The sequence below is a fragment of the Sus scrofa genome, chromosome 13, assembly GCF_054392235.1.
Source record: "Sus scrofa isolate SSC_HxYL_T2T_F1_AM1 chromosome 13, Sscrofa_HxYL_maternal_Yorkshire_Landrace_v2.0, whole genome shotgun sequence".
Classification (NCBI taxonomy): Eukaryota; Metazoa; Chordata; class Mammalia; order Artiodactyla; family Suidae; genus Sus; species Sus scrofa.
Window position 1 is genome coordinate 213,972,404 of NC_139395.1, and position 24,929 is coordinate 213,997,332.

A 24,929-nucleotide genomic window follows, 5' to 3' on the forward strand; every position below is an offset into this window, starting at 1 on the left:
TACCTCCGCCTCCGCACCACCCTGGCACCAGCCCTCCTTGGCCAGCTGTGCATGTGCCCCGCTAAAGCTCTGGCCAGGCTGGGGTGTGGGCCACACAGCACGCCGAACTCAGGACAACTCAGCCACCGTCCTCTCAGGCCAGGGGCAACCAAAGAAAACACAGAGAGCTTCCTGCAGGCTTTATAATCTCTAGGCTTTTCATCGGGAGCAGCCTAATTCACTTGAACTTGACAAAGCGCTCACGCACCGACGGAACACGTCAACAGCTTAACACGGTATTTCTTAAAACATTTCTGAAAAGCAGCCATCTGATGAATAAGTAATCCAATAGCCTTGTAATCATATGCCCGAGTTTGAATTCCTCCCACAAAACAGACAGGGGCTCTCTGCCCCGAGTTCCAACAGGCTGCCACTTCAGTATCTGCAAAGCTGAGCAAAAGTAGATTTAAAAGCCCAGAGTGTACTCACCTCTCATGAAGCACTGTGAGTATGAAGGAAATGACTCAAATATGCTGTCTGAAGCCATCGCTTCCTCCTGAAAAGGCACCCTCTTCTGAAGGCGGGGGATTCAATGATTTCTTCTACCTTCAGAGTGAAAACCAAGAGAGGTCACCGTTTTAACCTCATCCCCAACCATGGCTCCCTACATCTTTCTTTTTCCCCCTCAACCCCTCTGGGGCTCCCCGAGCCCTATGAAAAAAAATGTACCTTCACGAAGACAAATATTCAAATTGTTAAAGATTTAAAAAAAAAAAAAGAGCGGCGTCTTGGCCGTGGCTTGATGATGTTCTATGAAACCCTGTGGTTTGCAGCCAGTGTGATTGGTCCTGCCTGCTGACCACTATGCTGGGCTCAGACTTCTGACACTGCCAGGCTACCCAACTTGTGGTTCTGTGGTTGTTTATGAGGCCCAAAGAAGTTTTCACACAACCCAAATTACAAATTTAACTGTTCCCCTTTCCACAGCCCATCTTAATTGGTTCTTGCCAATCATGTGACTTCAGTGATGTCAATTTTTTTTTTTTTTTTAACTTTCTGAGCAATGCCTTTCCTTCCCTCCACCTGCCCTCCCCCAGGCTGTGCAAGAAAAGAGCCGAGTAGGCTTTGCAAGCGAGAGACTGTAGAAAAAAAATGTGACTCAGTCTCTTATTATATCAATGGTCTTTGCTGATTTAGTACAACTTGAGTCCTGTTGTTGTTCTTGGTGGTTTTGGGAACCCCTGATTATTTTGATAAAGATTTCATTGCTGCTTATTCAATGGTAATTCAACCCTGGCATCGGGCTGCTGCTCAGACGGGATGTGAGGGTCCCATCATTTAAGAGGCTGGGCCTCAGCTCGGGAGAATTCAGCGCTTGGTAGAGACGATCACAGCATAAGCGAAACTAGAAAAAGAAAACAATATGAAAGAAGATGTTTTGACAAGAGTCCGAGCCCCTGAAACAGTCTAGCCACTTACTGGTTTTTTAAAGCCTGCACAAAGGAGAACATTTTAATTTTGTGATAAAAAGATCACATATATATATAGGCTGCACCTGTGGCATGTGTAAATTCCCCAGTCTATGGATCGAACCTGAGCCACAGCAGTGAGCCGAGCCACAGCAGTGACAATACTGGATCCTTAACCTACCACACCACAAGGGAACTCCAAAACCACTTTAATAAAATCCAGATTAGGGGAGTTCCCATCATGGCTCAGCAGTAAGGAGCCCAACTAGTATCCATGAGGATGTGGGTTCAATCCCTGCCCTTGCTCACTGGGTTAAGGATCTGGCATTGCCGTGAGCTGTGGTGTAGTTTGCAGACACGGCTCAGATATGGGGTTGCTGTGGCTGGGGCATAGGCCAGCAGCTGTGGCTTTGATTTGACCTGGGAACCTCCATATACTGTGGGTTCAGCCCTCAAAAAGACAAAAGATAAATAAATAAATAAATCCCAAATCATGTGGTTTTTCTTACTCCTAAGTAGACCTCTTTTCAATTAAGAGATAAAATAACAGTATCCTCTTCCATACACACACACACACACACACACACACACACACACACACACATTTAAATTAGGAAGCTAAAGGAGAACAACAACAACAACAAAAAAAACAGACAGATTCTGTATTTTGGGTCAAAGGAGTGGTGACCTGGCAACCGTTTACTTTTTTTTTCATCTGTGAAAGTTCCCTGTGTTGGCTTTCTCAAGTTCAATGCGACTAAATAGGCAATTCACACCCGTAGGAAAACCTCAGCCCCTCACTATTGTAACTGCACTCTGAGTGCACTTAGAAGACTTCACAATAGATAAAGGAACCAGAAGAGATGCTTCTCCAGAGCAAGTCCCTTCTTGTGAGGCTAATGAAAGAATTTTATAAAGTTCATCTTCTACCTTAAGGAAGAAGGCACACCTGCTTGGAAGTGCTAAAAACAGGATATTTTTGCACGTGGGCCAGCCACTCTGGGCACACATATTTATTTTTCCTGCCTATTGGTTTTACCTGCTAACAAATCAAGTACAGTTCATTTAGAAGTTCTCAGATAATCATCTCCTTTCCCCATTAATGACTTTCTTTTGCTTTGTTCCACAGACATCTTCCAAGGTGCCCTGTATCTAGTTTCAATGCACACGGTCAAGAGAAACTATGAGACGAGGGGTTTTAAATGCCACGCCTGGATTCCAAGCTGGTCTGCGATAATCAGCAAAGACACTCTGTGACGTCTGTGCCATCGGAACCAACCCTAGCCATTTCCCTTCTCCTCTCCATTTCGTCCTCACACACCCCAATTGCATGTTTAAAGGTGATGGCACACAGGGCCTTGAAAAGGAATAGACATGATTTTTACTTACTCCTGTTATGACTAAAGCAGGAATTGAAACTCAAGAGACTGCTTTCTCCCAGACTTGTGTGAAGTTAGCTTGCCCAAGGTTGACACCGTATTAATATTTAGAGGAACGATAACGGGTGTGTTTCTTTTGTGACGTTTATGTAGCTCTCCAGTTTAAGACGATCTCAAGGCAAGGCGAGTTACACAGAACTCTCAATGCAAATCCCTTGTTAAGATAATTAGCAGGATGTTTCTGGGCTCCCAGATAAAGTCAAATCTGGCTAAACTCTGTATCAGGTTCTTTTCTTGTACACTTCATATGCCTTGAACGATCCTAGGAGCTCGGTGCTGTAACAGGCAGCTGCCACTTCAGAGTCAGCTCAGACTCAGTAGTGACTTAGAAATTCAAGCGTGATGCCGCTAAATCCTTGGGTTATTTCATTTGAGAAACTCCCCAGATCATTTTAGCTTTAGGTGTCCAGATGCTTCAGCGAAGGTTTCCAGGCATCGGCTACATGCCCAAAGTCTCGGCTTCTCTCTGCGGGTCTAGCGGATGCTGAATATTTATCTTTCAACCTGGAGTCTTCATAGGACAGGTCGAGGTTAAAGCCAACAGTAAGGGTGGGATCTGCTGAGGCCTCATGGTTTGTTGTAACCGTCTGCCATTCTTGAAGCTGGAGTTTCAGCGGGGCACCAGGGGGCAGAGTCTGAAGGCCGGCAAGCCAGCTCTGAGCTGCCTTCCTCTGGGTTATCTGCCAGGACAGAACTCTGCACTCGCCGAAGCAACAGTTGGAGCTCTCCTGGGCTCCTTCCAAGTCATGACAATAATAAAGGCTCAGCCGGCCCCTGGTGAACTTGGCCTTACCGCTTCTTTAGGGGCCCAAGACAAAAGGACACGTGTGTCATCAATGAATTGCCTGGGGGGGTACTCAACCCCATCTCAGCCAGAACCATTCGGGAGTCATTCAGTTTGTACACTGACCTACACCCTCTTGCCTGCTTCCTACAAATGACTCACACCCTGGGCTGCAGGCTTGGGAATTGTACCCACGCGGCTACAGCGACTGTGGTTTTGCCAAGTACTGGGAGGGCGGTTTTCATCCTCGCTCAGATTGGTTACAGCTTCTTTGGGGAGGCAAATGTGCTCAGGTGTCATTTTTAATGGCTCTATAAAAATACTGGCGAAGGTGGAAAGATGCATATTTGCATAACCTTATAATTAGCGTGTAGATTTCTGCGTATAGTCCCATCCAATGCAAATGTCCTCTCAGGTTTTTTCATTACACGATTACCACACACTGTCTCTGAACATGTTTCTTGTTAAGAAAATTCTCTGGCCAGAAAATGGAAGCAGAAAGAGTCCTCCCAAATTATACGTAGTTGAACATCCCAGGATGTTAAGGCTGTTAAGTGATCTCTCCGTAGCACACATTTCCATTCTTTTCTAAATCCTTGAGTTCCAACAGCAGTGCTATCCAGAAACTTCCATGCCATACTGACAATGACCTCAGTGATGATGCTTAAACTGGGACATAGAGGTCAGAGCTTCTGGGAATGACGGTAATCTGCTCTTGGCAAATCCAAAGTTTTAAAATTACTGAAGAACTCTGCAGACCCAACTGTCAAAATTTTCCCTCCTGGGCTCCCATGATGTGTCCACAGTGGGTCTCAGCTGAATTATGCACAAGCCCCTCTTGATAAAAGTACAATTCAAATTTAAGACTTTGTTTTATAGTCGGGCAAGAGTTTCAGTATTTATTTCTTAAACTTCCTTAGACAAAGATGTATTGTTCCATGAGGACGTAGGATTTTTTATAAAGGCATTGAAACCAACCCATTAGATGAAAGCTGTCTAGTGGTGTAAAAAGCCGTTTAATGACCTTTGTTTCACATATAAGACTTGAAGCTACTTCACTACTCGAGAGTGGCGTATGAGCCAGCAAAACTGATACATCCCAGGAACTTGTCACAAATTGGAATCTTGGGCTCCAGTCCAGGCCTAGGGAACCAGAGTCCCTAGTTTTATAACGTCCCAGGGGGATTCCTACACACTTTAAAGTCTGAGAAGCATCGCTCAGAGGGAAGTCTTGCATTTGTAGGAATTTGGAAATAAAGAATATGATAATTTCTGACATTCTTTTTTTTTCCTTTGAACTTTCTGGAAGGTCTGAAGTTTCTGCCTTCTGAACGCTCTACCTTGCTAGCCTGGTATAATTTGTAAGCCCTGGATATTTCTAGAAGGCAGAAATCCCCAAGAGGCCTGGCTCATGCCCTCCCAGACTTTTTTGGATTGCCACTCGGACCGCTGGACTCCAGTGCTGGATTTGGGTCCCGTTTACAGTTTGAGGTTTGACACTCAGTTGTAGGAGGCTCCTGTGTGCTGGCTGTGCTGGGCTGGTGGCCACACACAGGTGAACAGAAGGCTTTTCTCCTCCAGGAGCATCGGACTCTCGGTTTTCACCTAATGTGCCATTTGTAAACACATCCATCCTGTGAATTCTTCCAGACACATAGCACGTCTTCATGCAGCGGCATTGCTCGTGGCCTCCGGAGTCCCATCATGGGCTGTCCCATGCCCCCCAACTGGTTATCTGCCTCTGCTCTCCAGCCACAGCCTTGCTGATGTCAGGCCCTGTGCTCTGATCCAGAAGGGACCCAGCCTTACACTGTATCCTCTTGTAACAACCAAACCTCCCAGACTCCAGAGGCCTTGTTTACACAGGCACCCAGGAGTTTGGCTGCTTTTTTCAGATGCATCTGGATCTTTTCAGGCTTGCCTTGAGCCAAGAATCTTGTTTGGAATAGTTTCCCCTTACAGCCTTTTGGCTCTTCTGCTCCTGGTGCCATTTGAAACCAAGAGGGTAAAGCTGGAAAACTTAAACAGACCCTCTTTGAATGTTAGAAATGTTCAGTATTCGAGGTTTGGTCAAATGATGGAAAACATTTCAAGTAGGTACTGAACTTTCCAGTTCCTCCAACCTTGAGGTTAATTTTAGCATGAGATCCAGGCAGGGAAAACTAAAGGAAATGAGAAAACTAAAATTACTTAGAAGGCAGAATTCACATCGGTTAGATGGTGGACGATTGGATAATTCAGTTTGTGCAGCAAAGAAAGATGTGTCTCCCCAGGGTGAGCAAAGCACCTGGCTTCGGGAACTTTGGACTTTTATCATAATTGCTCTTCATTTTCCTGGTGGTAGGCAAATTAACAAATTTCCACCTGACTCTTTAGACACCGAAGCATAATCCTACCATTTTCACTGGGGTCCTGGGAGGATCCATAATTTTTGGACTATGCAAAGCGGTTTTGAATGGAATAAGAAAGAGACCTGTGGTTGACATTTCAATATGGAAAAATGCAATATGTTAATTTGAATACTTTCACTTGCCAGGTGTCATAAAGACATGGCATTAGGACCCTAAATTAGAGGTCTGGGGAAGAAGGAGTTGAAAACCTTCCCTACTGTTGATGCTGAAGAAATCCTTAGTGCTCATCACTAAATTATTAAATTAAGTGTTCTTTTGGAAGAATATCATGCAGCCCTACAGAGGCAGGCTGCAAATTCTTACAGAACCTCAAGATGTCAAAATGAAAAAATATCAACTCTTCTGAGGAAACAGAATATCACACTTAAACTTTGTGGTGTGTGTTTTAATTTCCTCCTCCTTAAATTCCCTTCCCCTCCCGCTGCCAGTTCAGACCCTGGCTGGGTTTCTGGGAGGAGAGCAGGAAGAAGGATGTCTTTCAGGTCTGGTCCTGATTTCATCTTTTTCTTCTCAAGTTTTCAGTTTATTCAAAGGAGAAAGAAGAAACCAAGGTATCTTTTTATACCACTCCAGCTGCATACAACTATCAGAACACGGCTCCCTCAGCACCACCCATGATTCCCTCAGTCTCTGGGGCTGCTGGTAAATGGCCGGTCACAACACCCTGGGACCTGGGGTCTTTAAAGACACATATACATGCAGAGGTTTTATTGAAGATGCTCTTTCCCACATAGGACTTATATCTGAGATATGATTCCTTGTGGAATAAGGAAATTTCGAGGGCTGGCAAGCATCAGGGGAACTAAAGAATGATGGAGAGGTGAAATGGAGGAGAGTTCATATGAGGTCCCATCATCAGAGGGCAATTGATGATCTTTGCTTGCAGGACACATCAGAGCTTTCATGGCCTTTGATTATTACAGAGGCATTCCCCTCGGTTGGCTTTCCTGTCCTTTTTCGGATTCTACCAATGCTTGTTTGCAATTCTCAAATTTACACTGAAAATGGAAACTCAAGGCACTGGTTTCTGCCTGCAGGGACTGCATGGTATGAACTGGGATTCCAGAACTTCCTGAAATTCAGGGTAGTTGTTCAACAGACACTAAGGGGTTTCAGAAAAATCCATCTCATGAAGGTTGAAAGGCCTGGAATTGTACCCGAATCATCTGAGATTCTTAAAAAAAAAACTCTGAGCTCCTTGAGAATATTGTTTCTTATGGCTGCACGAATGTCATTGTCAATGAAAAGATTTTCAGGGTACATGCACTTTACCAAATTGTGTGGGTGACCTTTAACCTTTTCTAATGTGTGAATTTTAAGACTCGCACTTGCCAGGTGTCATAAAGACATGGCATTAGGACCCTAAATGAGAGGTCTGGGGAAGAAGGAGTTGAAAACCTTCCCTATAGCTGATGCTGACAAAGGACAATGCCTTTGTCTTCATTAGACAGAGACCCATCACTGCTCTTGTGACTGGTTCTTTTTAAATCACAACCTTTCCATGATGTGATGGACCTTCTTTCTCTTAACCTCCTGCTGTGGCTTTGGCCATGGCCATGAATGTATGCATGTATGTATATAGTTTTATCCTCATCCCAAACATGAGTTTTTTCCCATCTATATGAATTATAACTGGGTTTCCCCTCCCCCCCACTCAGGCTCATGATTTTAATGCCCCTCTGCATCCAATGAGCAGCATACCTCTCAAGGATGCTCTATATTGTAGCAGTGTTGCTTCCCTTTAATTCCTGTGATCGCAACATGAATTCAAGTGTCTTAGTCTTTGGAAGAATTATCCATTTCTGCCTTTATCTTTTTATTCTTTGTCTCTTTCAGTCTTTTCCCTGGGCTTTACCAAATATCAGGAACATCCCAGTTTTCCTGCCACCTTACTTAACTGAGCATTTCCTAACCTTGGGAGAGGCAGAAGGCGGCTCACAACCTTATGAATCATTTGCACAAGAAATGAAGAGCAAATTCCAAAATGACAGGTGTGGCCAGGGCTGGGACTCTGGAGAGGCCAGTGAGGCTCCCAGGCTGCAACATTTAAGGAAGCACCACGCAGCATTTAAGGAAGCACCGACTGTTGGTGGTGTTGACCATGAACTTGTATGTCCCTACAACTGAGTGCCCCCTTATATATTGCATCACAGGGGCCTCACTTGTCTCACCCTAGCCTGGATCTGGGGTCTGGCCCACAAAACTGAGCAGAGACCATAGGCTGAGCAGAGGATGGTGTCTGAGTCAGGAGGAAATGGTGAAGCTGAAAATCCTGCAGCCATGCCATAGTGGAGTCCCAAGATGGATCTTGGCAGAGATGGGTTTCGTTTAGTTTCACTAGACATGCACCTTTTTTTTTTTTTTTTTTTTGTCTTTTTAGGACTGCACCCGTGGCACATGGAAATTCCCAGACTAGCGATCGAATCGAAGCTGCAGGGGCCGGCCTACCCCACAGCCACAGAAATGCCAGATCTGAGCCATGTCTGCAACCTACACCACAGCTCATGTCAAGGCCAGATCCTTAACCCAATGAGTGAGGCCAGAGATTGAACCTGTGCCCTCACACATACTAATCAGGTTTGTTACAGCTGATCCACAATGGGAACTCAGACAGGTATGCTTTTGATAGATAAAAGGCTAAGGGGAGCAGTAGAGATGGACCGGAGTCCTGAAGCAAAGGCAGGTCAGAAATAAACTCAGCCTGCTTGGGAGATAGTGAGAAGCCCAGCCTGGTGGGGAGAGAGGAGTTGATGATGGGACCAGAGAAGGACCCATTTAGAAATAAAAAGCTTGGGCCAAGCAAAGGCATACTTTAAAGTCCAGGATAAAGAGTTTGCCTTTATTCTGTATATGGGGGGGAGCCATCAAAAGCTCTGGAGCTAGAAAGTGATGGAATGAAATTTTGGAAAATTGATCTGGCAGTGGTACCTCTGGCTATTTGGTTCATCTGCTGACTCTTGAGAGTTACGTCTTGGCTATTTGGGGTCATTATTGTGTCTCCAACATCTATCACTGTGCTTGGTATGTAGAAAGTTTTTGAATGAATGAATGAATGAATGGACAGATAGAAAGATGGATAGTTGGACAGATGAGGCTGTTTTAAGAGGCTGAGAACTCAGAAGCTGTGATACTTTAGCTAGAGGGTAACAAGCACTTTGACTAGGAGTATGGGTAGTGGGAACTCAAGGCAACGGGACTGTTTTAGGTTAATTGCATCAGCATTCTTAGTTTTCCTACCACCTGTAATCATGCCCTCTGCCCTGTAACTGTGGTCCCCTTGCACTCTGACCTTGGCTTCAGCCTCATGACTTGCTCTGGCCAACGGGGACTGTAACACACTTGGTGGAAATAGAGGTTTGGGACGATGCTTGCATACTTGACTACACCTGAACTGGGGCATTGCAAAGTGGGACACAAGGAAGTGGGCCAATGTCTAGCTAAGGCCATCCTACATGAGCCAGTAGCCAGCTGACCTCAGATACTTAGTGAGCTCCAGCCAGACGCAGCCAGGACCAGCAGAACTGCCCATACGTTCCATAGACTCTTAGGCAGTAATGCATGGTGGTTGTGAGAAGCTGTAGTTGTTGGCTGGTTTGTAACATTGAATCTTGGCGGCAGGAGTTTTTGTTTCAGAAGACGTAGAAGCACAGAAAGAACAATGCTGAGATGCTGGCTGAGATAATAAGACCAAATCAATACATTTTCAAAGTGAAAGAATACAGAAAGTTGATGATGGGGAATCCACACAAGAAGGAAGTGGGAGGAGACAAGAGAAGTAAGATAGAGAATAAGAGAGCTTGGTACAAGCCAAGGGAGGAAGAACTTTCAAGGGATGGATGGGAAACAGACTTAGATGCAGAATCGAGAGAGACCAGAAAAACAAAAATGATGGTAAAGTCAACAGATTTGATAAGAAGGAGCCACTTGAGATCTGGTCCTTTGTGACTCCTCCTCAGACTAAACAGAAGGATGACAACCCATGTTGCTGGTATGCAGACAAACAGCTCCTCCTTTGCTTGAATGGAAAGCTAATAAGACATTAATTACTGCATGTTGATGTTTGTCCCAATATGTCTAAGTTGGCTTTTTCTGTTTCAATTCCATTCAAAAAATATTTATAGAGCATCTGCTGTGAGAGAATGGAGAGAAAGTATATTTAAAGAAAGATTTTTGCCATATTTTAGATTCCACATATAAGTGATAACATACGGTCTTTCTCTTTCTGACTTACCTCATTTAGTATGATAACCTCTAGCTGCATCCATGTTGCTGCAAATGGCAGCGTTATTTCTTCTTTTTATGACTGAGTAGTATTCCACTGTATAATTGTACCACATCTTAATCCATTAATCTGTCAATGGATTAGCTTGTTTCATGTCTTGACTATTGTGAACAGTGTTTCAATGAACATAGGGGTGTGTGTATTTTTTTAATTTATAGTTTTGTCCATATAGCTACAAAATAGAAACAGGTTCGTAGACATAGAGAACAGACTTGTGGTTGCCAAGGAGGAGGGAGGAAAGAAATGGGATGGACTGGGAATTTGGGGTTGGTAGATGCAAACTATTACATGTGGAATGGATAAGCAATGAGGTCCTACTATATAGCATAGGGAAATATATCCAGTCTCTTGGGATAGACCACGATGGAGGATTATATAAGAAAGGGAATATATACACACACACACACACACACACACAGTGACCCAAAGTGGCTGGGTCACTTTGCTGTACAGCAGAAATTGGCACAACATTGTAAATCAATTATACTTTAATAAGAATGAAAGAAAGAAGAAAAGAAAAGAAAAGAAAAGAAAAGAAAAGAAAAGAAAAGAAAAGAAAAGAAAAGAAAAAAGAAAACGAAACTTTGAGTATTCTTGGTTGCTGCATTTCTCCAGTGGGTAGAGTTTGGGCCTTTGAGATGGGCTGCCCTGGGACAAATGAGGGGACCCCCCTCAAAGAGATGGATCCTCCGCTATAGTGGTCACTCATGATACCAAGACATAATGGATACTCCATGTCAGAGTGAGGGGCGAGCCAGGTACCATGTGGAAACTTCCAAAGAGCTATTAAACCCCACCTGGACAATGGACCCCCAGTGAGGCTCTAAAGGGTCAGTTGTGGGCATTGAAGAGGAGGGTTTTAGGAGAGGGTTTTGAAGTGTAGCTGCTTCATTCCTCCCCGCAACCCAGGTTGCCAAGCCATAGGAGAGAGTCTGTCATTTGAGACAAGACATATAGCGAGGGCATGCGGAGATCACACATCACTCAGTCTGGGGCTTGAGTCACCCCTGGGAGAGCGAGTGGCCTCTTGTAAGGTAGGACAGGGCCTACATTAGGAATTTCCAGCATCCTTCCCCAAGATGCCCCAACTGTGGAATCCCCAAGTAGGATGTTAGCATTATTTTATTTTTTATTTTTTTTGTCTTTTTGCCATTTCTTGGGCCGCTCCCGCGACATATGGAGGTTCCCAGGCTAGGGGTCCAATCGGAGCTGTAGCCACCAGCCTACGCCGGAGCCACAGCAACTCAGGATCCAAGCCGCGTCTGCAACCTACACCACAGCTCACGGCAATGCCGGATCCTTAACCCACTGAGCAAGGCCAGGGATCAAACCCGCAACCTCATGGTTCCTAGTTGGATTTGTTAACCACGGAGCCATGATGGGAACTCCAGCATTATTTTAAAAGAGATTTTGCCTAAGTGGGTGGACTGCCCAAGTAAAAAGATTTCAACCTCAAAGGGGTTAAGGGAATTACTGGAGGAGGAATTGAGATGAGGTAGTGGAGGGCAAGAGCCTAGAAAGGGAGACACTTCCTGTACGGGAAGTGTCAGCAGAAGCAGCCTGATGAGAGAGCCTAATGCGGAGCCCACAAAGGTGCACACGAGGGAAGCAATCCTCATCAAACCTCTTCACGGCCCAGAGAGAGCCCAGCTACTCACAACAGCCGTGGACGAGGAAGCCCCTCCGGACAGCACTCCCTGTCTCCCTTCACCCTCTCCAGCACTGCTGTGTGAGAGCCTTGGTTACCAAAGGCTGGAGGTGGACAGAGAAATGCTAGGTCTTAGGGGGAAAGGAGCTGGACCACACTCCACTAACCACCCAAGCAGTCAGCCCCATGGGCTCCCCCTGTAGCCGTGGACATTAGATCAAGTTCGTAGTTTTGGTTATTTGGGACTCTGTATACAATTTAGAGTGCCCCTATGGCTTTGCTTTTCTTTTTTCCTGTTTTTTTTTCTTTTTTACAGCTGCACCTGCTGTGTATAGAAGTTCCTGGGCTAAGGGTCAAATCAGAACCACAGCTGCAGGCCTATACCACAGCTGCAGGCCTATACCACAGCTGCAGGCCTATACCACAGCCATAGCAACTCCAGATCTGAGCTGCATTTCTGACCTATGCCACAGCTTGTGGCAATGCTGGATCCTTAACCCACTGAGTGAGGCCAGGGATTGAACCCTCATCCTCATGGATACTATGTCAGGTTCTTAACCAGATGAGCTGCAATGGGAACTCCCTGAATTTTCTTACCTATGTGAGAGGCTGGGAAAGAGTAACCCACACTAAACAGGTTTAAAAGGAGAGTGAAAGATAAAATTCAAGGGGCTTTTCAAAAGATGGAAACAACCCAAAGTGTCCATCAATGAATGAATGGATAAATAAATTGGTCTATCCAGACATTGGAATATTATTCTGTCATAAAAAGGAATAACACTTTGATACATATTACAGGAGGAATGGACCTTGAAACTTCATGTTAACTGAAATAAGCCAGACACACAGAGACAATACTGTGTGATTCCACTTGTGTAAAGTACCAGAGTAGTCAAATTCAAAGACAGAAAAGAAGTTACCAGGGCTGAGAGGAAAGGGGACTGGGGAGTCATGGTTCAGTGGATACAGAGTTCTATTGGGGAAAATGAAAAATTTTGGAGATGGATAGTGGTGATGGTTGCACAACATTTTGAGTATAATTGCTAATGTCACTAAATTATACATTTACAGTTAAAATGATAAATATGTAAACAAAATAAATGATACCCTACAGACTGGGAGAAAATATTTGCAAACAATGCAACTGAAAAGGGCTTAATTTCAAAAATGTTTAAACAGTTCATACAACTCAATGAGAAAAAAACAAACAACCCAATCAAAAAATGGGCAGAGAACCTAAATAGACATTTCTTCAAAGAAGATATGCAGATGGCCAACAGGCACATGAAAAAAATGCTCAACACCACTAATTATTAGTGAAATGCAACTCAACACTACAAGGAGGTATCACTTCATATGTCAGAATGGCCATCATCAAAAAGTCTACAAATAATAAATGTTGGAGAGGGTGTGGAGAAAAGGGTACCCTCCTTACCCTGTTGGTGGAAATGTAAATTGATACGGCACTGTGGAAAGTACATGGAGGGTGCTTTAAAAACTAAAAATAGAGCTACCAAATTATCCAGCAATCCCACTCCTGGGCATCTACATGGAAAAGATGAAAACTCTAATTTGTAAAGAACACCAGTGTTCACAGAAGCACTATTTACAATAGCCAAGACATGGAAACGTCCTGAGTGTTCATCAACAAATTAATGGATAAAAAAGACATATAATGGAATATTACTCAGCCATAAAAATGATGAAATAACACCATCTACAGCAACATGGATGGACCCAACAATTATCATACTAACTGAAGTAAGTCAGACAGAAAAAAATTAATATTATATGATACCACTTATATGTGGAATCTAAATAGAAATGAACCTATTTATAAAACAGAAACAGACTCACAGACATAGAAAACAAATTTATGGTTACCAAAGGGGAAGGAGGGGGGAGAGGGATAAATTGGGAGTATGGGACTAACAGATGCAAACTACTATAGATGTAATAGATAACAAGGACCTGCTGTATGGCACAGGGAACTATATTCAATCTCTTATAATAAACTTTAATGGAAAATAATCGAAAAAGAATACATATATATTAAAAAACCATATAACTGTATACCTAAAACCAACACAATATTATAAGTCAACTATACGTCAATTTTTAAAAATGATAGATAGGTATATTTTGCCACAGTAAAGAAAAATTAAGGAGTTCCCATCATAGCTCAGCAGAAATGAATCTGAGTAGTATCCATGAGGATGCTGGTTTCATCCCTGGCCTCCCTCAGTGGGTTAAGGATCTGGCATTGTTGTGAGCTGTGGCGTAGGTCACAGACATGGCTTGGATCTGGCGTGGCTGTGGGTGCGGTGTAGGCTGGTGGCTACAGCTCTGATTCGGCCCCTAGCCTGGGAACCTCCATATGCTACGGTGCGGGCCTAAAAAGACACACACATACACACACACACACAAAGAAAAATTAAGCTTTTTTTTTTTTTTTTTTTTTTAGCAAATTGAAGATTTGAGGCAACCCTGCATCAAGCAAGTCTAATGGTGCCATTTTTTGAACAGCATTTGCTCAGTTTCTCAGTCATATTTTAATATTTTTCACCACCTTTCAAAGATTTTCGTTTTTATTACATTTGTGATGTGATCAGTGATTTTTATCCTCATTTTTAAAGTTTTATTATAGTATAGTTGATTTACAATGTCATGATTATTTCTGGTGTACAACAAAGTGATTCAGTTATAGGCAAACACATAGCCATTCTTTTTCAGATCCTTTTCCCAGATGGGTTATCACAGAATATTAAATGGAGTTCCCTGTACTATACAGCAGGTCCCCACTGACATCCATTTCATATACAATAGTGTGGACACCGGCCAGAATGGCCATAATCAAAAAGTCTACAAACAGTAAATGCTGGGGAGGGTGTGGAGAAAAGGGAACCCTATTACACTGTTGGTGGGAATGCAAATTGGTGCAACCACTGTGGAAACAGTAAGGAGATTCCTCAGAAAACTAAAAGCAGAATTATCATTTGATCCAACAATCCCAATCATGGGCATCTATCCAGAGAAAACCATGACCTGAAAAGACACATGTACTCCAATGTTCATTGCAGCACTATATACAATAGCCAAGACATGGAAACAAGCTAAATGCCCATTGACAGAGGAGTGGGTAAAGAAGATGTGGTCCATATACACAATGGAATATTACTATGTCATTAAAAGGAAAGAAATAATGGCATTTTTAGCAACATGGATGGACCTAGAAATTATCATGCTAGGCGAAGTCAGTCAGACAGTGAGAAACCAACATCAAATGCTATAACTTACATGTGGAATCTAAAAAGGGGACACAATGAACTTCTTTGCAGAACAGATACCGATTCAACAGACTTTGAAAAACTTATGGTTTCCAAAGGAGACAGGGTGGGGGTTGGGAGTTTGAGATGGAAATGCTATAAAACTCGCTTGTGATGATTGTTGTACAACTACAAATTTAATAACATTCACTGAGTTTAAGAAAAAAATAGTGTGTACTTGCCAATCCCAAACCCTCAGTCTATCCCTCCCCCCACCTTTCTCTTTTGGTAACCGTAAGTTTGTTTTTGAAGTCTGTGAATCTATTTCTGTCTCATAAATAAGTTCATTTATACCATTTAAAATTTTTTTATTTATTTATTTTTATAGTGGTAAGTGATCTTTGATGTGACTGTTGCAAAAAAGTTAGGATTCTCTGAAGGCTCAGATGATGGTTAGCATTTTTTAGCAATAAAGTATTTTTTTTAGTTAGAGTATGTACACTGTTTTTTAGACAGTGCTATTGCACACTTATTGGACTACAGTATAGTATAAACGTGACTTTTATATGTACGCTGGGAAACTAAAAATTTCATGTGACCACCTTTATTGCGACATTTGATTTATTGCAACATTTGATTTATTGCGGTGGTCTGGAACTAAACCCGCAATATCACTGAGGGCTGCCTGTGTAGGTGCTGCCTACTTACCTGTAGGTCAGTGTAGTATATTTTATGGCTTGAGGCTCCCAATAAGTTTCCTTGAACTCATGCATGACACAATTAATAATTGCTTATTACTTGATAATCATTTACTAAATCTTGATTATTTCTATGATAATTGGAAGACATCAGAAGACCATCCAGAAAAAAAGACTCTTCAGAAATTTTCTGACTTTGGTTGCACTTTATGTGGCAGTCTATCCTTTTTCCTTGCTTATAGAAGAATCTGGAGTTTTATCTTAAAATGAGAAAAATGAAATTTAAGATTTTTTTCCAGAATATATTAGCTTGTAATACATTTTGCTTCAAAAACTCATACTCACACACACACACACACACACACACACATTTGACTCCAGGATACTGATTTCACTTTATGACTTGCCATCAATGTGTGAGCAAGCCCAAATGTTATCTTTCCATGTTCCCGATTCCTATAGTTAGTAGACCACACACAGGGCAGACCTAGAGATAACTGATTTTATGATAAGTCCATGATTAATCTTTTCGCTGCAGTGCCTTACTCTGCAGAGATTATCTTGTTTGATGCCTAAACTATAAATATATAGCCACTTGTGATTAATCCTACACAATCCCTATCTTTTCCTTGGATTTACTCAAGTGTTCACCAACAGCCTCCTAGCCTTCTAGCTCCCAGATCAATCAGATGAGCCCATGACAACATGCTGATTCAATTGTTTTATGCTTTTCAGATTGGTGTGCCTCCAGGGGCACCCTTTTCAGAGATGCCAATGGAAACTGACAAGAAGAGATAGAATAATGACTCCATGCTGTGCTGTCCCTGGGCTACCCAGGACCTGATTATTAAGGACAGGATAAGGTGGTGATGGGTTCTTTCAGATTCAGAACCCTTCACCTATTGAAATACACACCTTTTAACTCCAAGCTTTCCATCACTATTCATATCCCTCATCCGATGAGTAAATGAACTCTAGTTCATTCTTTCTTTTAGGAACAATTAAGTGGTTTCACTGTACATCCAGTCAGTCCTAACCTTATTGGAGCAACATATTTTTGGCTCATCACTTACTTTCAAGTTTATCTCGACACTTCTGTGAGGCAGTGAGGATAGGTTTGCCAGATGCAGCAAGACAAAACAAAAAAAGGATGCATTGTTATCTTTGAATTTTAGAGGAAAAAATGAGTAAGGATTGATTGACTACATCCCAAGTATTGGAGGGGACATACAGGAAAGAATTATTCACCGTTTAAGCAATATTCACATTTAACTGGGTGTCCCGTATTTTACCTAGCAGTCCTCACCGACGGCCAAGAAGTGAGATCTATACACATACCACCTAAGGAGCAGGGAGCTTGGGAGTCAATTTAAGTATACAGGAGAAGATAATAGAATATGCCAGGGGACTTCAATCTCGGCACGCTGCCGTGGATTTTTGTTTCTCCTCTGTTTCTCCTCCTTTTTTGCATCCCTTTCAAGGCCCAGGAGGTGTGTGTAAGACCAGGCTCAGCTTGCTAGTGGTTTGTCTGACAGCAATGAAACAATGGCCAAAGGGATCATTTACCTGTGTTTTCCATGCTGGACTCACCTGCTTTCTGGTCCAGGAGGACTCGCCGTGGCATTGTTCCCCGATCCTTTTCCAAAGGAGAACCCGGGCGTGCTAATTGCTGGGTGGCAGCTATACTAGATGGAGGGGCACGACAGCTGGGAGCTGGACACGTTCTACAAGGAGAGGGTTGGGTTTCCATTGTTGTCAGCGTCATAATCTCGCACCCTTCCATCTGCACTAACTTTTGTTTTTGGTCTCAAGCAATTGGCTGGAGCTGAAAACATAAACACCTCCATGCGCTTGCCCTTATCATTTTCCTTTTATGTTGGTTTAGGAAATACACCTGAGAGACCAAAGGCACACAATGAACCCAGCAATTACCAACCACCACAGGCAGGCGGCAAACGCTCAAGTAACCAAACACCCAAGGATGAGGCTACTTCTGGCTCCTGACCTTCCTCCTGGTGCGGGCAGCTCCCTGCAGCCCCTTGCAGTGGCCAGGCTCCACATCTGAGTGGCCCTCCCTCCCACTTTGGTCCTGGGATGGTGGATTCAGTGCTGCCGAAGATGGGGCATGAAGGAAGATTCTCTCCTGATTTATTTAGAAACAACAACCAGTACGGAACATGCATGGTGCTGAGAAAACCATTTAATAAAGGAGAAGAGGCCTTGACTAAACTTATGCATCATCTATAAAACACTTTATTGAGAAATTTTTAAAAGGAAAAATAGATTTCTCTCTCTCTTTTTTCTCCAGGTATGGCTTTGACAGAAAATCCCAAAGGGACAGTATGACGTGGAGGGGGAGAATGGAGAGGGACCCATCGCACAACTTAGGGACTGAACATATTTATTCAACAAGCTTTTATTCAGCACAGTCTGTGTATCAGGCACCGTTGTAGCCAGCAGAATAGACAATGAGTTCTGGAGCAAGGCAGTCTAGAATAGAGGTGAACTCTGGGGGTATGCTGTGTGAGTTTGCATCCCAGCTCAGCCACTTGCTAGCTGTCCTTGGGCAAGCAAGTTGAGTTCACCTGTGACTTGGCTTTCTCAACTGAAAAATGGGGATAGTACCATTTCTCCCCCTCGTAGGGCCATTGTGAGGTGACAATAATATATTTCTCAGCTCATAGGGTTGTTGTATTAAATTAGTTAATGCCCCTGAAGCACTTAGAAAAATTCTTGGCACATGCTAAATAAGAGGTACTTATCAGCCCTTATTTGGAGGTAATGTTGTATTGCTACCTGTGGGACTTTTTACAAACATTATGGAGAAAGGGAAAACCTATTAGGGAAAGACTGGGCAGAGAGGCTTTTAGGCTTACACCCCCTCCCACAGATAGCAAATGGCTTAAGAAATTGTTTTTACCTGCCACATTCTCGGTTGGTCCTGAAGTGTCCAAAGCATTTCTTTTTTCATTTTTTAAAATTGTCATATAATTAATTTACAATGTTGTGTTAGTTTCAGCGCACAGCAAAATGATTCAGTTATACATGTGTGTATACACACACACACACACACACACACACACACACACACACACTTCAGTTTCTTTGCCAGGATAGGTTTATTACAAGATATTGAGTATAATTCTCTGTGCTATACAGTAAAAGTATCTCTCCCTTTAAGGAATTCTTTTAAAATCATCAGAATGGCGTCAACGATATGAGCCGTCTTTTGGAACGTAGAAAGCATGTTTACTGTCACAGAACTGGAAATGAGAATGACCCTGTTGGGTGGTTAGACTGGATTCTTGTCCAGAACATTCTCTGTGCTCCTCTGAGCTTCACCATCCTATGTCTCACCCTTCATTGTTCCTTTTGCCCTGAGCCTGGCAGCATCTTTGCTAGGGGTGCTTATTCAGCAGAGAGGGATCAGAATCTCAGCCAATGTGTAGCTGGCAAGCAATGTGGGGAAGAACTCATTTCTGTGGTTGTAAACCATTGAGATCTGGGTAGTTTGTGGCCATAATCTAGCCCATCTGCACTGATTTATTGGCTTCAACCAATATCCACCTAACTCTTGACTTCTCTGATATCAACTGTTACTTTTTTTTTTTTTTAAACTGGTTGATTTCACCAGTTGGTAGAAAAAGTAGAAGTTTCATGTACTAAAAAGAAAGGGCTGCATCCAAAACAACTCTTGTCTCTTTCCTAAATTATTATGGCTCCATCACTCATGCGTTGGTCTAAGTGCAACATTTTTTTCACTTATTCCCTTAGCAGACCTTTGGATAACACCCAGCCTATGCTGCTTTCTGGGCTGATTGCTGGAGGAAGCAGGTAGGCAGTTAGTTCAGAAATGTATTAAGTCAGGGCTCCTGTCCTTGGGGTGCTTATCAAAAGAGCAGAAAGCCTTTAAGACATGTAGAATTCTAGAAGTTTACTATATGCCATGTAAAGTAACACAGTGACTTTTACCTCCAGTTCTCAACTTCAGGCTTTGGCCCCTGGTTATAGTATTTTATAAGTTTGTATGAACCTAGTGGTTGTCCTAGCTAGTAAACTTTTTAAGGGCTACAGCTTAAATCACATCTTTCCCTCCTTAGGTTTCTAAGATAAACACTTGCCTTTAATTAAAATACTCTCTCCCCCAATGTCCCCTCTGCTACCTCAATACTGTTAGTTACCTCTTATTGGCTGCTTATATCTCAGTAACTTTTCTGGGCTGATATCTAGAGTAATCAAAAAACCTCAAGATTTTGACACCCTCAAGATTTTTACATTTTTGGAGGAGAATGTATATATTTTTCCTACTATTTTCTTTCCCCCAAAAACATCCAGGTGATGGACACTGTAAACACATTTCTGATTTACATCACTGTCTGACAAGGACTTTCCGGATAACCGGATCAGTCTTGCACTTTTTTTTCCTTATCATCCATTTGCACTTGAATATTATAAACACTGGTGTCCAGGAGTAGAAGAGTAAAATTCCTTACATTTGAGCACATTTTTACTTTTTCCAGGATCCTGCATATATCACATATCTTATTAATTGCCAAATCACTCTGCTTCGAATAGGTTCTAAAATCTTTTCATTGGTATAAACTCTGCAACCAGTAAACCTAACTTTTTTATGTAAATATGGACAAATGGGGTTTTGCATCTCAACCAGAGTAAGGAGCTAGACTAAAAAGATTAAAAAAATCATAATAATGAGAAGTGGTTTTTCTTCTTCCAGTGACCATTTTTTCACTTGGAAAGTTTTCTTTACACATGAACAGAACAGGAAAAGAAGGATCTTATTTATTTTAGTTGTCAATGAAATAACCTTTGACAACTTAAAAAAGCCTCTTCCTTTATAAAAAAATTAAAAATAAATAATAGGAAAACACTTGATAGGCTTCTGACACATCATGATGTGTAACATGTGACACCTGATTTGATCAACAGTGGAATTCATGGAGTTAATTATACTAGCAATTGTCATTGATTGACCCCCCTGCTAAGTGCTTTACACTCATTTAACCCTCACAACCATGTATTTATCCCCATTTAACAGATGAGAAAACTGAGGCATGGAGAAACTCTGTAATCTCCAAGACCACACAGATAGAAGGTGGGGGGCGGGGCAGGGTTGCAAACTAGGTAGTCTGGCTCCACATTCTACACAAATCACTACAAAGCAGTCCACAGAGTATTTCACACCTTTACCCTGACTCTGACTTTATTCTTAATCCGAGAATCAGCTAAGATTAAGAAAGAGGAGATTTGTCTCAACAGGAATTCAGATTTCACAGGGTTAATTGCCTGATGTTAGTAGAAATATTTTCACTCAATTAAGAGGGTTCGTGGGAGGTAGTTCCCCAGTTTTATGGTCTTTCTTGTCTCTACCATATGCATTATTTATAGGATGTTCAATTATATGACAAAGGGGTCACACTTTCCCTTCAGAGATTTGAAGAGCATTTTTGGAGGATAATGTAAGTGGACCATGCCTAGGCCTGCGTTTGCCCATGTCTTTGTAAAACGTAGGATGCATTGAGGTCATTTTAGATCCTGTTCAACAAGGGAAGGGGGTGATTTAGAAGTTAAGTAGAGGAGTTCCCGTCGTGGCTCAGTGGTTAACGAATCCAACTAGGATCCATGAGGTTGTGGGTTCGATCCCTGGCCTTGCTCAGTGGGTTAAGGATCCGGTTTTGCCGTGAGCTGTGGTGTAGGCCGCAGATGTGGCTCGGATCCTGCGTTGCTATGGCTTTGGTGTAGGCCGGCAGCTACAGCTCTGATTGGACCCCTAGCCTGGCAACCTCCATATGCCATGGGAGCAGCCCCAAAAATGGCAAACACACCAACACACACAAGAAGTAGATTGTCCGTGAAGTAATTCAAAATGACCAGGAAATCCTTTCTTTCTCCAAGTACCATACGTATTTTAAAAAATTTTTTTCCATTATAGCTGGTTTACAGTGTTCTGTCAATTTTCTACTATACAGCATGGTGACCCAGTTACACATACATATATACATTCTTTTTTCTCACATTAACATCCTCCATCGTAAGTGACTAGATACAGTTCCCAGTGCTACACAGCAGGATCTCATTGCTTATCCATTCCAAAGGCAATGGCCTGCATCTGTTAACCCCAAGTTCCATGCGTACTTTTTAACCACTCATGCAGTGACTATTGCGTACTGCCTGAGGTTATAGCTATCAATGCCCACGCCTTATCTCCCTGAGAGTTATATGTGGAACGCAAAGGGCCTGCCTGAATCATTGCTATGGAGCCCTTAGAACTTAGAAAAGGGGAGGGGCCTATCGCTCTTTGGTTGACTAGTTGTCCGTTATCCATTGCCACAATCATGCCGAATTAAAAACATCCCCAATGCTAAGTGCATTTAACAATGAGCATTGATTACTGTTCTTGGGTCTGTGAATCAGCTGGGCCCACTCACATGTCTTCCCTCAGCTGCAGAGTGGGTGGGCAGCTCTGCAGATCCTGGCTGGGCTCTCTTACTGGTTGGGGGTTGGCTGGTCTAGGAGAGCCGCAGCTGGGAGAGCCGGCCTGTCTTCCAGGCGGTTTCCCATCCTCCAGGACGCCAGCCTGGGCAGGTTCTCATGGAACTAGAAGCGACAGAGAGCCAGCAGAAACACACACAGCCCCTGAAGGTCTAGGCTTGGAACTGACAAACTGTCAACTCCACTACATTCTATTGGCCAAGCAAGTGACCGGGCCAGACACCATTCAGGGGGTCGGGAAATAGACTGACTCTCTCGATGGGAAGAGCTTCAAAGTCACATGATAGAGGATGGATACACAAGGAGGAGGGAAGAATTGTGGCCAATTTGAAAATCAATCTATCGCACTTAGAGTAAGTAAATAAATATGAACCAGAATGGTGTCACGAAGTGAGAAGAAGGGAAAGGATGGAGCCTCTGGTTCAAGGTCTTTGCCCTTTCCATAGATGCTAGATCATGAATAGGTCATATCTTGTCCTGTCATGTCCTTAATCACAGTTTTTCATCTCCTCAGGAATGTTAGGAGAATCCAGTAGAACAATGCACGCGGAATTGCTTCACAAATTAGAAATCTTAAGGCACGTGTAAACCATCGCTGCCATTAGTTTGTTTGAGGCTGGGAAGCCTTCCTACAATTTTAGCGATGGATGGATTCTGAATCACAGCCACAGAGAATGTGTAAATCCCTATAAGCAGCAATTTTCTCACTTTCCTCCAGACCAGGATCTGATGCTGCCTGAGAATCAGGCAAAGTCCTGCCTGGTGTACAAGGTGTCGCAGGGCCCACCTGGAATGCAGAAAAGTTTTACACCTGCCCCTACAACCCTCACCTTCTGGATGTGCGGGCACTTAGTCCTGCCCTGGGTGGCTTCCATAGCAAAGGAGCACGGCAGACGGAACAGCCAACTTCTCCACTGGTTTCTGCTTGATGGCTTCACAAGCTCTGAAAGAAAGAGGCCATTCCCCTCTTGAGGATTTTGTGATGTCAGAGCCTGATGGGCCTTCCCTCTTTACTGCTGCCTGGGATGATTTTTACGGCTCATGCGGAAGTGAAAAATCGTCCCTGGTCAGACTGAAAACAGTGTGCTTTGGAGTACAGTTATCCCTCGGTGTCCGCAGAGGACTGGTTCCAGGAGCCCCCACGGACTCCAGAATCTACGGGTGCTCAAATCCCTCATGAAATGGCCTGGTCCAATGATGACGGTCAGCCCTCTGCATGCGTGGAGGCAAAATCCAAAATCCAAGATAGAGATACAGAGGGCCTGGCCGATTGAATTGGATTTGAAAGGATGGATTTCCCCTCAGAGAGCCCTCTTCCCCCATGTGATTAAAATAGAGATGCATTTTGCATAAATGATTCATAGGGAGTCTCTTACATGCCCTGGGGATCTGGCCCTGTTAATGAGCCAAGTGTGAATGCAAATATTTAACACATTGCAAGAAATGACATTGCGGGAGACAGGACCCAAAGGCCTTTCCTATGTGCTGGGGACAGCCCACGTGGTTCTTCTGTACTTGTAGAACTCTTAGTCAGCACCTGGCGCCTCTGAGAGCTTCCATGGGCTTTTATGGTGCCCGAGCATGTGGGACCCCAAATAAAAGGACTTTGCCAGCATCAGAGAGAGGTTAGAATAGGTCGCGCCAGCGTTCTCCAAAAGATTTAACACCGCCTGTTTAAGTCCTAAATCCCAAACTGTCTTAACCGGCATTCCACGTTGTAACGTAAACCAATGGGACGTGCAAACCCACAACGTGCTTTTCCCCCTCTTCTTGGCATTGATGTTTCCCATACACACCAAGTGCAACCTGCCATTCATTTAACCCAAGGCAAGGGCTGTGCTAATTCTGCACTTAGAATCATTACTTCTTTGGAAATGGAGCTGCTTCATTCACTGGGGCTGCCTCAAGCCAATTAGGGGGGAAAAGGCTGACTCTTGCCTTCTTTTTCTTTTTCTTTTCTTTTTTTTTCTTTTTTGGTCTTTTTAGGGCTGCACCCACTGGAGGTTCCCAGGGGTCTAATCAGATTGGAGCTGCAGCTGCCAGCCTACGCTACAGCCACAGCAACGCCAGATTGGAGCCGTGTCTGTGACCGACACCACAGCTCATGGCCACGCGGGATCCTTAACCCACTGAGTGAGGCCAGGGATCAAACCCAAGTCCTCATGGAGAGCAGTCGGGTCTGTTACCACGGAGTCACAATGGAAACTCCGCCTTTTGCCTTCTTAACGCACAAGCCACTTACCTTTTCCTGGCTTGCTGTCCCTCTCCGGTCTCGGCAGAGGGGCTAGAGTTTAGGAGGTGGCTTTGGAGGACCAGGTCCTTCTCTTGCCTTCCTTGGAGCGCCACCGTGCTGTCAGGATGACTGCCTGCCGGCAGGGCAGTGGGGGCTCTGGGCAGGGGCGGTGGCGAGCTGGCCGATCTGGCCAACAGCAGCAGCGAAGTC

The 24,929-nt window shown here is 43.5% G+C and overlaps 1 protein-coding gene and 1 long non-coding RNA gene across 6 annotated transcripts in view; both read right to left on the minus strand.

Annotated features, from left to right (window-relative positions):
• RUNX1 (RUNX family transcription factor 1) overlaps positions 1–918 on the minus strand; it is a 263,788-nt gene extending 262,870 nt beyond the window's left edge. For 4 of the 5 annotated variants that reach the window (XR_014822355.1, XM_021068413.2, XM_021068412.2 and 1 more), the window contains exons 1-2: positions 709–918; positions 469–585 (exon numbers count right to left, since the gene is read on the minus strand). Coding sequence is in view for 4 of the 5 variants with exons in the window: in XM_021068413.2 (XP_020924072.1) it covers positions 469–526 (58 nt within the window). In the remaining variant the exon portion in view is untranslated. 5 annotated transcript variants of the gene reach the window in all.
• Positions 919–1,271: 353 nt separating this feature from the next.
• LOC106508030 (uncharacterized) lies at positions 1,272–24,929 on the minus strand. The gene is made up of 6 exons (XR_001304557.3): positions 24,729–24,929; positions 23,317–23,429; positions 17,567–17,700; positions 15,987–16,236; positions 2,838–5,833; positions 1,272–1,384 (listed from the first exon to the last, which is right to left on the minus strand). It is a non-coding gene; the product is annotated as an uncharacterized LOC106508030 (long non-coding RNA).